Source organism: Mya arenaria, chromosome 9 (assembly GCF_026914265.1).
Source record: "Mya arenaria isolate MELC-2E11 chromosome 9, ASM2691426v1".
Classification (NCBI taxonomy): Eukaryota; Metazoa; Mollusca; class Bivalvia; order Myida; family Myidae; genus Mya; species Mya arenaria.
This window is the reverse complement of record NC_069130.1, coordinates 45,341,563-45,356,529: the sequence shown is the minus strand read 5'-3', so window position 1 is coordinate 45,356,529 and position 14,967 is coordinate 45,341,563. Positions and strand designations below refer to the sequence as shown.

Sequence of the window (14,967 nt, the reverse complement as noted above, 5' to 3'; positions counted from 1 at the left end):
CAGTAAAGGGATAAAGGAAAAGATATAGTTGTGGACAAGCGAGGTTTGGGTGAAGTCAGTGAAGGAATAAGGGAAAAGAGAAAACAGTGAAAAATAGCGGATGGGGGAAGGTCAGTAAAGGGATGAGAGGAAAACAGGAGGAGAGATATAGAGTATAGATTTGACAGTTCTAGATCATACGCATCTTACAGGAAGGAAAAGTAGACAGATATTGTTTTACAACATTTTATGACGATTCTAAAAAAATAATAATTCAATGCTGAAACGCCCCCCCCCCCGAATTCGGATCATCAGTTCACTTTGAACTGCCAGTTTAGTGTTGCCTTGTTAGTTAAGTCGTATTTTATTGTTCTCTTGTGTAAACATCAAGACATTCAAATTGTTCATACAATTACAAACAAATCACCAAAAAAGAACAAATATGTTGGGCTACACGTAATAACATCATAAGTTTCAGCCCTTCCCAGAAATCCAGGAGTGTCGCCAAATTGTTTGTAGTATACATAGCGTATGCGGTAAGCACGTGTCGTATATGTTCACCATTTAGAACACCTCGGCCATATTCCATCGAAAACATCCTCGGATGTATACCAGTACATCAATAGAAGTAGTTCGTAAAATTAATAATAGTTTTAACTAATGGTAGTGTTTTTACGTGTATTTTGTAGTACTAAGTTTAAACTGATTGCCGGTGAAATGTATCATTGCATTAATAAGTAAGATTCTCCAGAGTAAAGGCATTATGTTTAACTTCAAATTGAAATTATTACGCCATCTACTTCCAGCGTAGTAAAATGTAAAGATTTCTGACATTGTAAACTGTCCATATGATTCCAAGGTTGTTGTCGATGCAAAATGGCAAAAGTTCCGATTGATTTGTTCACAGGTATAACATCTAATTGCATCCTTACTTTACAAAACTGCGTTTGTAGAAGTATTTGCTAAAACGTAGTAGGCTACACTGATGGAGCTCATGTCGTATTTTATTCACCCATGAGAAGTCCAGAAAATTCGGAACCCTGCTGGATTATGATTGTGAAGGCTGAGGAATGTATACCGAAGTGAACCGCTTTTCCTGAAAGTACAGGTAAATGATTGTACAACTATAATTTAAAAAAAGGTATACGACAAATATTCACATATTTGAAGGAACTCGCTCATCTTTTTGTACAAATTTGGTTTCACAATCAAGTATCTGAAAACACTTATTTTACAAAAAATCTCGTTGATACCGAAATTGTTGAAAAACAAAAAGACCAATTGAAGTATTAAAAATCTGATTCTAGTGGGGAGCGAACCCTCGCCGGTACAATTTATTTTTTTGTAGAAAAACAACAAACCTGTACGCCCACTAGGACTCTCTTAATTTGTGTGATAGTTCAACCTTTAAGTCTTTTGTTGAAAAGCGTTTCTTATGCAATTCAAAATTGTGGACTTCAACGCCAATATTTGAGCATATTTCAACATTTATTGAATGTTTCCATCCCTCATTATCTTATTTTTAACTAAATGATTTACCAAACATTAAACATTCGTCATTAAAACATGTGCGTTTTACAAAACTTGAGCAAGTCCCTTTAACAGATTTTAGTCAAGTTTACACCAAGTTGTTTCTGCTCGACAGCGAAGCCAGTTGTTATCTGAAATTAAGCACTCTCGACTCTATTTTTGCTGTAGAAACCAATTGTTATGGTGTCCTATTTAAGAGGCAGATATAACATGTCACTGAATGGGCTCAAACCAACGACCTTATTGGTAACATGTGGATACCTAGACCACTCTCACCCTTTCACACACAATAAATAAATCTATGTCTCATTAGACCGACTGTTCAGATTTTGGTTTGAGTGGACAACGCGTTATCGTTGTTAAATTTCAAATTTGTATATCTCTGGACTGGTTTTCAATGTTGGATTTAATTAGATCTAAGAAAGATGAAGCTAATCGGATTACTTGTTATTAACTAGCTTTGATACTTTTTGAGTTATCACAGGACCAAATTGGCTATATTTTTAATAAGTCAAGGGTCATAACTCTGCATAACTTTGTCTGACGGAAAAATAAACCAACGTGCATAATCTCCATATTGCCCTCTTTCCACATACTAAGTTTCATTAACCTAGCTTTGATACTGTTTGAGTAATCACAGGATCAAATTGGTTATGTTTTTAATAAGTCCAGGGCCATAACTCTGCATAACTTCCGGCATATTATTGAAAATTTTCTTTCTCTCACAAATTAGAAAAAGCTATGAATATATCCCAACTTCGTACTTTTCAGAAGAACAAACACACGATACGCCTCAGGAAAAACATATTTATACCGAAAACGTTTGATGTGAATGGATTCCTGAGATGGTGTTGACCTGTTAAAAAGATAGTGATATTTAACCTAACAAATTCAAAAAATGATAAATCTGAAGATTTTTTTTTAACAATTTCGGTTAAATGTCACTAAATGTTTATCAGATAATATGACACTAAAGCAGGAGTTCATTCAAATTAAACTACTGTAATTTCTACCAGTGAAAATCAGATCACATTCAATAGTTCGATCGCGACCTAGTCAAAATTAAACACTAGCGCACCAGTCAATTGTAACCACGGCCCCCCAAGGTCCGGGATTATACCGCGAATAGCCGGGGAAATGGGCCGTGTTTTTACCTTTCAGGAGGCCCCGCAGTGCCGGGTGAATGCGGCGGGTTTGTCTTCGCTTTAAATATAGCTGGGAATGGGCCTTACCTAGGGTCCCTGGGGTGCAGGGGCATTTTGGCGGGGATTTTACCATCTGTCCCAGACTCCACGGACCTGGGGGTGGGGGCGTGGTTAAAAATTGACTGGTGCATAGTAGTATACACTTTGTCATCAGTCAATAACTGCATAGTCTTTGGTTTACTTCGTTTTTTACTACATGTATAAACAAAACCATATCTATGCAATACCAGACAAGCAGATTATTGAGTTATGACGTACAGCCGACAAAGAAAAGAACATGTAAGATATGTAAAAACACGTACATTTTAGCACTATAAAAAGCACTGGCTACAAAAGTAAACTGCCATCGACCGGCCAGGAAAAAACCCAGAGATGTTTAACTCTGGAAACCTGTGCTCATTTGCAAAGTGTCGGCTCACAAAGTATGAATATTCAGCCTCATTCATTTGTCTGGATTCATTTTATGATTCACATACGACATAATGTGCAATGCAAACAAAATAAACGATGTAAACAGCGTGAAATCGACTGCTAAAATGACCACATAACAACTTTACACCTATATCATGAAATCCTCGTGCAAGACTGATCAATCAACACCTTACTGTTAAAACCCTCTCGTATTCCGATAAACAAAAATGTCACGCTATGCTATCGAAACACATGAAATAGATTTTATGGTTGATCACGTGACAACCTTTAGACAAAAAGATATAGAAATTGACCAAGCATATATTACAAACTCATAAATTGTGTGTGTGTGTGTGGGGGGGGGGGGGGGGGGGTTAACATACATATAGACACTACTTTATTCTAGACCACTTACCATCTAAAATATCCTCGGATGTGTTTTAATATGTGAATTAATAGTTCAAATTGATTCCCACTGACGTGTATAATGGCATGAATAATTAAGATTCCTAAGAGTAAAGCCTCTAGGCTTCACTGCTGAATTGAAATTACTACGTGATGTACTTGCAGCGTAGTGAAATGATACGAATTTTGACATTCTAAACTTTCCATACATCTGAAGTTTGCAATGGAAAATCACCGAGGTGCTCCGATATTGTTTGTGCATTCACAAAATTAAAATGTAAACAAGACCAACAAAACCCATGGTAATATGTAACCCTTCTAGCAAATGTAAAAACATTTCGCTTATGAACGAAGTAAGATTATAAGTATCTTCCATGGCCGAGAGTGTAAGATAGGTTCATCTCAACCCGAGCGTTGGGTGTTTTGCGGAAACGAGGTTTACCGAGTTTCCGCAAAACACCCTACGAGAGGGCTGGGATGAACCTATCTAACACGAGCGGCTATGGTAGATGCTTTTACCCCACCTCAGTTAAACAAAATTAAGTAAAATGTGTTTTTGCTGGAACTCTGTTGTGCGTAGTGAAAATAAAAGCGTATGGATATGAGATAATTCGTGGTTGTCATGGATATGCGCGCAGTGATTCAGATCAGTTAATAGTCAAATCGGTCTTTAAATAGTTCTGAGGAGAGTGCAGCATTATTTATTGAAAGGCGCGTGAAAATTATTTTATGGTGACATTTGAATTGAGAAATAATTTATAAGCATTCTAAATATAACCACAAGACAAGGTTTCTTTGATGCTGCAGACGACAGACTTCAAAAAGGGAGGTAATTACAATGTGATGACCATTAAAAAGGAGTTTCATATGGGTACTTGTTTAATCTTTGCCCGTGGGCAAGATAAGAATTTCAAGCATTGTTTAATCTTTGGATCTACTTATCTGAGGTGTAAGCAAAACTCTCTTTTAAATTGAAAGTATATCTTGTTTAACAAAAAGGTCTGCCCTGTACTGATTTTTTGTAACTTGCTGATTTCTTTCCTAGGGGTCGAGAAAGTGCAACCTATTTAGCGGGTCTGTTGTATTTTTCCACAGCTCAAGTATCGTCCGAGGCATTTCCGTATAAGGTAATACTCGCATTTAAAACCAAAAGAATTCCAGTTACTCGCGTACACTTGTGAACGCATGTTAATAGATTTTGAACTGTATGCACTTGTAATAGACAACATACATTCGTTCTTATCAACAAATATAAAGTCAGGGCTTCCAGAGGAGTAATTTTGCTTTCAACTTGCACTTTATTCCATCATAAAATTTGTATCCTGTATAATATATTTTTTATAAACCAATGCGGTTTAGCAGAGTCGCTATTTTATTCCTTTAACAATGGTAAAATGACATAATGTCTGCAACACCTCGGTCATTAGTAATCGTAAACAACATCTGATGTATGATGGTTCAACCATAAAAGTAAAAAATGAACAATATTATATTAATTATTTTTAGTGTTTTACTTTTATTATGTATTACTAAGCTCAAATTGATTTCCGCTGAGGTGTTTTATTACATAAATAATTAAGAACTTTTTTGATAGAAAGGATATTAAAATATTTGTTAGCCTAAGAAGACAATGCTATTTTCTGCTTATACACGTTTAAAATATTTAAGAATTACCAGCATTTTGATGATGTAACATATTACGAAATAAAATCAGCGTTGCAACGTTCTTTAAAATTCCGTAATGTTAAAATTACGTCAGTGATTCAATCAAAAAGATGGCATGAATGCACAGTTTTTTTATGGGCTATTTCATATATCCATATCTCTTTGTCATAAAAGTAAATTAGAAACTAACGTCACTCACATATTTGTTTACATCGGTTGAAACCTGTGGTGACCCATGTGAGAGCCTCTTTGAAGTCACGTGATTCCTCACCCTGATTTTGCTTATGTATGAGGTAAAATGAGATCCGTTTAAATTCAATTTGTATCAAGTTGAACAAAACTTGGTACTGTTTCTGATGTTGTAACTTGTGTTTTTTGTGAGATTTAGAAAGTGCAACCTATTTAGCTGGTGTGTTGGGAATTTTCCACAGCATTGCAGGTGTTGTCCACGGTCTTGCCGTATAAGCATATACTCGCATTTAGTTCATGACTAAAAAAGTTCCAGCTATTCACGTACTCTTGTGTACGTGTGTTATTGGCAGTTGAACGGCATGTAGTTATTATTAACAACATTACATCCGTCTGTATCAACAAATGTAAAGTCAGGGCTTCAATGTCGTACGTTTATGCATCAGTCAATTGTAACCACGGCCCCCAAGGTCCGGGGGTATAGTGGAGATAGCCGGGAAAATGGGCCGTGTTTTTACCATCCCGGTGGCCCCGCAGTGCCGGGTGAATGCGGTTGTTTTGTGATCGCGCCAAATATAGCGGGGAATGTGCCTTAATTAGGGTCCCTGGGGTGCAGGGACATTTGGCGGGGATTTTACCATCAGTTCGTTCCCGCAGGACGGGGGTTTTACCCGGGCTTGGCTAGACCGAAAGTCAAAGTCCCCGCTATTCCCCGGACCTGGAGGGGCCGTGGTTACAATTGACTGGTGCATTACGAAAACCCGTAAGTTTTACATAAAGCCTATACTTATCGCCCCATTTTATTAACAGACATATCGACTTGTCATTTTTATTCCAAGTTTTAGTGTTTTGGTCACTCGTTATAATTACAAGCATTTCTTAATCGGATCTATAAAAGTAATTTTGCATTCAAACTGTACTTTACCCCTTCATTAAGCTTATATCCTATATAATATAACTCTTATAACATTTTGGTTTAGCAGAGTCGCTACTTAGTTCCTTTAACAATAGTATAATGACATATTGTCATTCGGAACTCCTCGGCCATTTTAATCGAAAACAACATCTGAAGTGTCGGTACATGAGTTGAAATAGTTCGTTCATTTTTGAATTGTGTCATTAATTAAATGTAGTGTTTCAGAGTTGTATTTATTGATCTAAGTTTAAATTGATTGCCAGTGAAGTGTATTATTGCAAACATAATCAAAATTCCCTAGAGTTCAGTCATAAAGTTTAACTTCTAAATAAAATTACTACGCGATCTACTTGCAGCGGACTTAAACGTACCTCTTTTTGAGTATGTAAACCGTCCAAATACATCCGAGGTTGTTTTCGATAAAAATGACCGAGGAGCTCCGAATGGACATATTGTTTGCAACACCTCGTCCAATGGTAATCGAAAAACAACATCTGATGTATGACGGTGCAACCGTAAAAGTAATTATTAAACATTAATAATAAATTAATTATATTAATTTATTGTAGTGTTATAATTTGCAGTTTATATTTAATACCAAGTTCAAATTGATTTCACTGAAGTGAATTATTGCATAAATAATGAAGATTCCTAAGAGTAGCGTCTTTATTTTTAAACTGCTATATTAAAATTACTACGCGATCAACGCGTAGTTAAACGTAATGAATTCTGACATTGTAAACCAATACAATTTAACATTCGAGGTAGATCTCGACGGAAAATGGCCGTGGTTTTCCAATTGTGTTTGTGCATGACAATGTTTCTTACAAAACAGGCATAAAACTAAAACTTTAGCAAGTCTAACATACCATGGTATTATGCAACCCTTAGAGGAAATTATGGATATTTCGTGTGTATAAGTCGTTGTATGGAATCGCTTCTTCATTGAAACTATAATCTGTCGTAAAAATGCTCTCCTACTATTGTGTACTCCATTGTGGTATTTCTCCGTTGAGATCCAGAAAGTGCAACTTTTTTAGTTCTTTTTTTCTCGAAATGTAGACTGTGAAATTTATTTTTTACAATTTAGGTGTCGAATCCGCCTTGTCGTATTAGGAAACACATATTCTTAATCATAACTAAAATCGTTCCAGCTTTTCACATTGAATATTGTAATCATGTAACTGGCAAGGCATACAACTATGTATTTAATAATGGTCTACTTATGCCACTTAGAGTTTTAAAAGCAAACAGTATAGTGTGATGGAATCAGTTGTTTGTTTGTTTTTGTTTGTTATCCCCCGCCGAATCGAAGGTTTCGGGAGGGGGAAATTGTTTTGGCGTTGTCCGTCCGTCCGTCATTCCGTCCGCCTTTCCGTCCGTCCGGAACCATATCTTGGTAGGCATTGATCAGAAAATGTTCAAACTTGGTCAGAATGTTCCCCTTGATCAAATCTCGACCACTTGTTTTTTACGAATTATTGTGTTTAATTCATTTGATTATAATGATCAAAACAAAACAAATGCATAGAGTTATGGTACAGATAAAAATATTAGCTATGTTTTGCCGCTTTTATAAAGTGACACTCTTATTCAAAATCAATACATGCACATGTGTAACAAGCATATATTTTGAGTAATAAACCTTTAACTACTTACTAAATAATGCTTTTATGGAAAATATTAAATACTGATATCAAGACTGTAATAGTGTACTTAATAGCTGAAACGAAAAAAATATTTAAATGATTGGTGAATGCTAAAAGATTAACTGTGATCTACTGTAGTCTCATAAGGTAGATATCCCATGTTTTCGGCACCTTTCTTTCAAATTAAACTCGGTATCCATAAGAACCATTGTTTTTGACATTTATTCATACTTTTTGGTATAGCAAACATTTGTATTTATTGCTGTAAATTTTAATTGGGATTAAGAGTGGATCTTTAACTTAGGAATATTTGGCTTCATAGCTATTAATTAAAACAAAACATTTATAATGGCTTATATTTTTATCTGTACCTAAATTATATTGATATTTTTGTTATAATCATTAACCTATGGATATTAATTGACACCCTTAACCCACCCCACCCGATAATTCGGATCATTGTTCAACACGTATAATAAATGCACTTTGAACTACCGGCTCAGTATTGCCTTGTTAGTTTAGTCATATTTTATTGTTCTCTTGTGTAAACATCAAGACATTCAAATTGTTCATACAATTACAAACAAATCACCAAAAAAGAACAAATATGTTGGGCTACACGTAATAACATCATAAGTTTCAGCCCTTCCCAGAATTCCAGGAGTGTCGCCAAATTGTTTGTAGTACACTTAGCGTATGCGGTAAGCACGTGTCGTATATGTTCACCATTCGAAACACCTCGGCTATTTTCCATCGAAAACATCCTCGGATGTATGCCAGTACATCAATAGAAGTAGTTCGTAAAATTAATATTAGTTTTAACTAATTGTAGTGTTTTTACGTGTATTTTGTAGTACTAAGTTTAAACTGATTGCCGGTGAAGTGTATCATTGCATGAATAAGTAAGATTCCCAAGAGTAAAGGCATTGGGTTTTTTATGGAAAATGGCCGAGAAGTTCCGATTGATTTGTTCACAGGTATAACATCTTATTGAATCCTAACTTTATTGCTAAAACGTTGTAGGCTGCCACTAATGTTGCTCATGTCGTATTTCATTCACCCATGAGAAGTCCAGAAAATTCGGAACCCTGCTGGATTATGATTGTGAAGGCTGAGGAATTGTCGATGTATACCGAAGTGTACTGCTTTTCCTGTAAGCACAGATACATGAAATGGTTGTACAACTATAATTTAAAAAAATGTATACGACAAATATTACATATTTTAAGGAACTCGCTCATCTTTTTGTACCAATTTTGTTTCACAATTAAGTATCTGAAAATACTTATTTTACAAAAAAATATCGTTGATACCGAAATTCTTGAAAATATAAATAATCTCTTGACTATACTAACTATTTCACAGCATAATGTATTCATAAAAAGGTGAACACATGTATATTTGGCATTATATTTGCTGTTTTGTTCTGATTTTGTACTTTTCCCAAGCTCAATGTTTTCCCAATTTGCAAGGCACAGGCGGTAAAACTATTTCTGCCTAGACCACTCTCAACCTTCACACACAATAAGGACATCTTTGACTCATTGGACCGATTGTTCAGAACATTGTTATCGCTGTTATTTTTCAAATTTGTATGTATCTTTGCTGGTATTCAATATAAGTCTTAATTTGATCTAAGAAAGATGTAGCAAATCGGATTACTTCTTATTAATAATTGACCAATAGAGTGAATGAAGTCAATGATGTATGACCGTAAGATTCATATAAGTTAAATATTAAATACCACTCTGGAAGTTTAATGAACACACGTGTGATATACAGTATTTCTTACAAAATGCAACTGTTCCAGCCGGTCTTGCCTTATTTAGATATGTGGGCACATCATCCGATAGCTCACATTTTGAAGTTCACAATGATGTCTTTAATCGCATTCTTAACTTTAACAAAGTTCGGAAGACTCGCCCCGGTGTTTCAAAGCTGTTACCCGGTACAGAAAAACACGGGGATTACCGATGACCGCGCGCATGTGCATTCATTGACATTCTATTTCCGATGTGAACAGACGACAACAGTTAATTATACGTCTAGTAATCGATTTTGAACCATTTTGAAGCCCATTTTACGACTCTAGACGAAGAAAAGCATTCGAAAAATACGAAACATAAAACTATTGATCCCCTTAAAAATACGATGAAATAAAATGATATCATGTACTTGTATTACCTTTAAATGAAGCAACCCATGGAGGGTAGTTGAAAAATATGTGTTGTTGAAATGCACACCCGCTATGGACTCGATGGAACTGGAAAGAAATTACAATAGCATCAAATTAAGGGCTCTTAAACAAATTAGATAAGCATTTGGACAAAAACGAGTATCAGTAGAGCGTTATTGCTTCAACAAATAAACGGGTATAGCATTATATTTATGTGCATTAGTTTAAACGATATTTATTTTACAACGATTGTAAAGAACGATATATTAACATATATTAAGTCACTGTTGCTGAAACGATTTTCACGAGTTCCCAGAGCACAACCACTTGTCCAACTTGGCGACCATAAATCAAATTAATATTAACGTGTATAATATAAATACTCTGTAAAATATTGTACTCACGTATTAGTTAGGCATAATGAATCGATGCATATGATAACTCGTATATGTTCGTCACTTTTTAAACGCCCCTTCACTTTTCTTTTTGTGCGCATGCGTAAATGAAGAGTAGCGGTGAACTGGTAAATTCCTTCCTTTGGGACGTAAAATCGTCCTTCTTTGGCATTGAAAAGATCTCCTCTTTGGAAAGAACCATCACCGAAAGGCTGAAAGGTAAAATAAAATATATTTATTTTTTCGAAATATATTTATCAATAAAGCAAGGACGATATCTTAGATGAAAGTAAATAGGTACTACTGTAACGTTTCTTCCCTAGCTAGCTCGGACACGCTACCTTAAATTAAACTATAAACCTATTCTCGGACTGCATTGTCCCAAAAATTAAGTATGAAATTAATATTATATACACGTGATTGACAATGATTGCTTACAAAACCGAATGATTAGAAATAATTGGTATGGTTCAAGAATCAACGTTCAATTATCCCAAAAGCAAGAATGAACAAACAGAAACACTACAACAACTATTCTGTAACTTCTAACAGAACCAGCATACAAAACGCTCATAAACCAATCACAATATATCAGCGAAACCCACAGTCCTAAATGTATAGCTTTTACGGGGAATCAAACCATTGACCCTGTTCCGTCTGTATCGCAATGATCCAGGCTTACTAAGAGGCCAAAAAGAAACCCCACGGATGTCCGAACCTGGAAACTAGAAGCTGTAGCGCAATGCTTCACTTTAATTCTCCTAGCCTCCAATAGTTCAGAACCCGCCCTAAACAGTACAAAAAGATACTTCAAAGCTTCCCTATATATTAACTTGATGTTTTCACATCGGCGTCGAGACACGAACTAACTAATTCTATGCATTTCGCTTCTTATATACCCTCACATCACGTGACCAGAATGGAATGGTCCATTCTTAACAAGCTCTAAGGGTGAAACCATTATATATAACTAGCGTCACAGAGTAGGGGTGTCAACTTTATCAAACATACGAAAACGTAGAAAACTATTAAGAATACAACTTATTCGTATTAATGAATCATTTACTAGCTAAATTTAGACATTTAATACTAAAACCATAACATAAGTATAAAATACACGAAATCATCATAAAGAACTCATAGCGATAAAGCGAAAATCAAATACTCTATAAAATTCACTAAAACAGAAATGATTATTTTCCGGGCTCCGGACTACATGATTCCATGAACATTACATTACCCACGCCTCCGGGTACATGCGTCCGCGCATGAAAAAGTATGTCAAACGAAAAATAAAATAAAAATATTATGAAAAAAATATGTTCAGTTGCTTTGGTTTCTCTAGTTTGGTATTTGCCTCTGCATATTCCGAACCAATGTCTCAAGCCTTCAGACAGACTGTCAGATTCTCAATAGCCATAGCCAGTGAATCAGTCTCAGTGGATGCAGACCTCATATGTTCCTGCTGTCTTTTCTCAGCTCGATAAAAAGCTTCCAACTCCACTGCATGCCTCACAGCATCATTCAGGTTGGTTGGTCTTGACTGCTTGATTTTTAATCTCATGTCTGAATTAACCAACACATCCATAAACTGCTCTTTTGCTAAGGTTTCTCTTACATCTATAGGTGCACTAGGGTACGCAAGGTTCGTAAGGCGTCTAATATCCTGACCTAGCTCTCCCATGGACTCCATGGCCTTCTGTCGCCTATCCCGAAGTTGAACCCTATATAGTTCAGTCTGGTTAGCAGGTGAAAATCGGTCTTCTAATGCTCTGGCTAACTCCTTGTAGTCAGTTGTGTTTGAGCTCAGGTTACCAAAGACACCTTGGGCATGGCCCCTCAATGATACCGAAAGGTACAGACCTTTTTGTTCTTCAGACCATCCGTTTAGCTGAGCGCATGCCTCAAAATGTGCCTTGTAGTCCGTCCATGCTCCCGTGCCATCATATGTAGCAGGCTTCACATGGCACTTATTCTGGCCTGTACTACTATCAGGTTTAGTACCCGGCCGTTTCCTAAACTGAGTTACGTGTCTGTCCATACTCTGGTCTTGGGCGTCATCACCTATTGGAAAACTTTTTACATCCAGTTTCATCATCCGAAAGTCCTCTCTGTATATCAAACCTCATGCGTGGTTTGAGCTGATATTTTGGTGTAGACGTCATGCTTGGTGCTGCAGTTCTATCGAGCTCCTTTTGCAACGATGAAATTTCCTGCTCCAACTTAAGCCTTGTTATTTCTTGTTTCAAGACAGCGTTTTCGCCGATCAGTCTCGAAACCTCGTTCTGGTTTGGGCTGTCCATGCTTTTTTTGTATTCAGGGTAAGCTAGATTGCTATGATTCTATATTGCCCCACGTTGGGCGCCAAATTTTGTAACGTTTCTTCCCTAGCTAGCTCGGACACGCTACCTTAAATTAAACTATAAACCTATTCTCGGACTGCATTGTCCCAAAAATTAAGTATGAAATTAATATTATATACACGTGATTGACAATGATTGCTTACAAAACCGAATGATTAGAAATAATTGGTATGGTTCAAGAATCAACGTTCAATTATCCCAAAAGCAAGAATGAACAAACAGAAACACTACAACAACTATTCTGTAACTTCTAACAGAACCAGCATACAAAACGCTCATAAACCAATCACAATATATCAGCGAAACCCACAGTCCTAAATGTATAGCTTTTACGGGGAATCAAACCATTGACCCTGTTCCGTCTGTATCGCAATGATCCAGGCTTACTAAGAGGCCAAAAAGAAACCCCACGGATGTCCGAACCTGGAAACTAGAAGCTGTAGCGCAATGCTTCACTTTAATTCTCCTAGCCTCCAATAGTTCAGAACCCGCCCTAAACAGTACAAAAAGATACTTCAAAGCTTCCCTATATATTAACTTGATGTTTTCACATCGGCGTCGAGACACGAACTAACTAATTCTATGCATTTCGCTTCTTATATACCCTCACATCACGTGACCAGAATGGAATGGTCCATTCTTAACAAGCTCTAAGGGTGAAACCATTATATATAACTAGCGTTACAGAGTAGGGGTGTCAACTTTATCAAACATACGAAAACGTAGAAAACTATTAAGAATACAACTTATTCGTATTAATGAATCATTTACTAGCTAAATTTAGACATTTAATACTAAAACCATAACATAAGTATAAAATACACGAAATCATCATAAAGAACTCATAGCGATAAAGCGAAAATCAAATACTCTATAAAATTCACTAAAACAGAAATGATTATTTTCCGGGCTCCGGACTACATGATTCCATGAACATTACACTACCTGCTTCTCTGTATGATCACTTACTGGATCCTTTTTATAATCGTTCACAGAATTCAAAACATTGCAACGTTTTCGTGATTGTAGATTACAACGAAGTAACATCTTAATGATTAAGATGGGCTCGTTCGCTACACACACTGATCCTATTCTAAAAATTGATTTCCTTTATGTCATCGAACTACTAAATAACTTTATACAGTCGAACCCCGTTGGCTCGAACTCCCAGGGACCGGCGAAAATACTTCGAGCATCGGAAAATTCGAACAGGAATGCTTATCTTCAGCATATAGAAATGGGTGTTTAACATCCCATTCGAGCTAACGAGGAATTCGAGCCAAGCAAGTTCCAGCGAATGGGGTTCGTCTGTTTATTAAGACACCGAACGACAACGTTTTCAGCAACAGCAAATTAACCATTGAATTAAGTAATGCAAACTCCATGCACATTACGAACTATTTTTCCACGAAATTGAGCGAATATATATTGCTCCACAATGTGTGTGCAATACTACGACTCGATTCACCATTGTGTTTAACATTACCTGCTGAAATGATTTAAGTTCCATGAATGTTTTTCTTCTCGCCTTGGCGTTATTTTTCAATCGCATTGAAAATCCCGCGTATACCCTGGGTGTCGCCATTACAGTTGACGTCATATCCTGCTGGGGCAGGGCGTGGGATGAGTTACAATATACCTCGTGCTTCAAAAGAAAACAATAGGTTTGATGAATACTTAATTGCTGAAATTCTGAATATCAAATATTACAATTTGTTGTACATTTAAACAAGATGTAAATTTTAATTTGTTATTAGAAATGGTGTACATCGTGGGGTTGAAGGTATAGCCCCCCCCCCCCCCCGCCCCCTCCTCTCCTTTGACATGTGTGTACTAAAAAACCGTTCATGACCAACCCGAATACTGCATCTTGACCTGTGACTTGACTGTGTATAGAAGGGTGTTGAAGCAACAATACAAAAAATGCTTTCTGAGAGACTTCCGACGTAGCATTTATGACGCAATTTATCACGTGGTAAACACACACTGTATAAGCTTGAACGTGATTCGATAGCAAAAATAAGACAATTCAACACGATTATATCTGAAATTAATGAGTAAATTGATAATGGACCGCCAAGTAA

The 14,967-nt window shown here is 36.4% G+C and overlaps 1 protein-coding gene across 1 annotated transcript in view; it reads right to left on the bottom strand.

Annotated features, from left to right (window-relative positions):
- Positions 1–8,459: 8,459 nt before the first annotated feature.
- Positions 8,460–14,967, bottom strand: part of LOC128203090 (adipolin-like) — a 44,109-nt gene continuing 37,601 nt past the window's right edge. Inside the window, exons 5-8 of the mRNA XM_052904360.1 lie at positions 14,370–14,528; positions 10,530–10,732; positions 10,134–10,212; positions 8,460–9,100 (exon numbers count right to left, since the gene is read on the bottom strand). Of these exons, the coding sequence (XP_052760320.1) occupies positions 9,002–9,100; positions 10,134–10,212; positions 10,530–10,732; positions 14,370–14,528 (540 nt within the window). The 3' untranslated portion in view covers positions 8,460–9,001. The remainder of the gene's footprint in view (positions 9,101–10,133; positions 10,213–10,529; positions 10,733–14,369; positions 14,529–14,967) is intronic.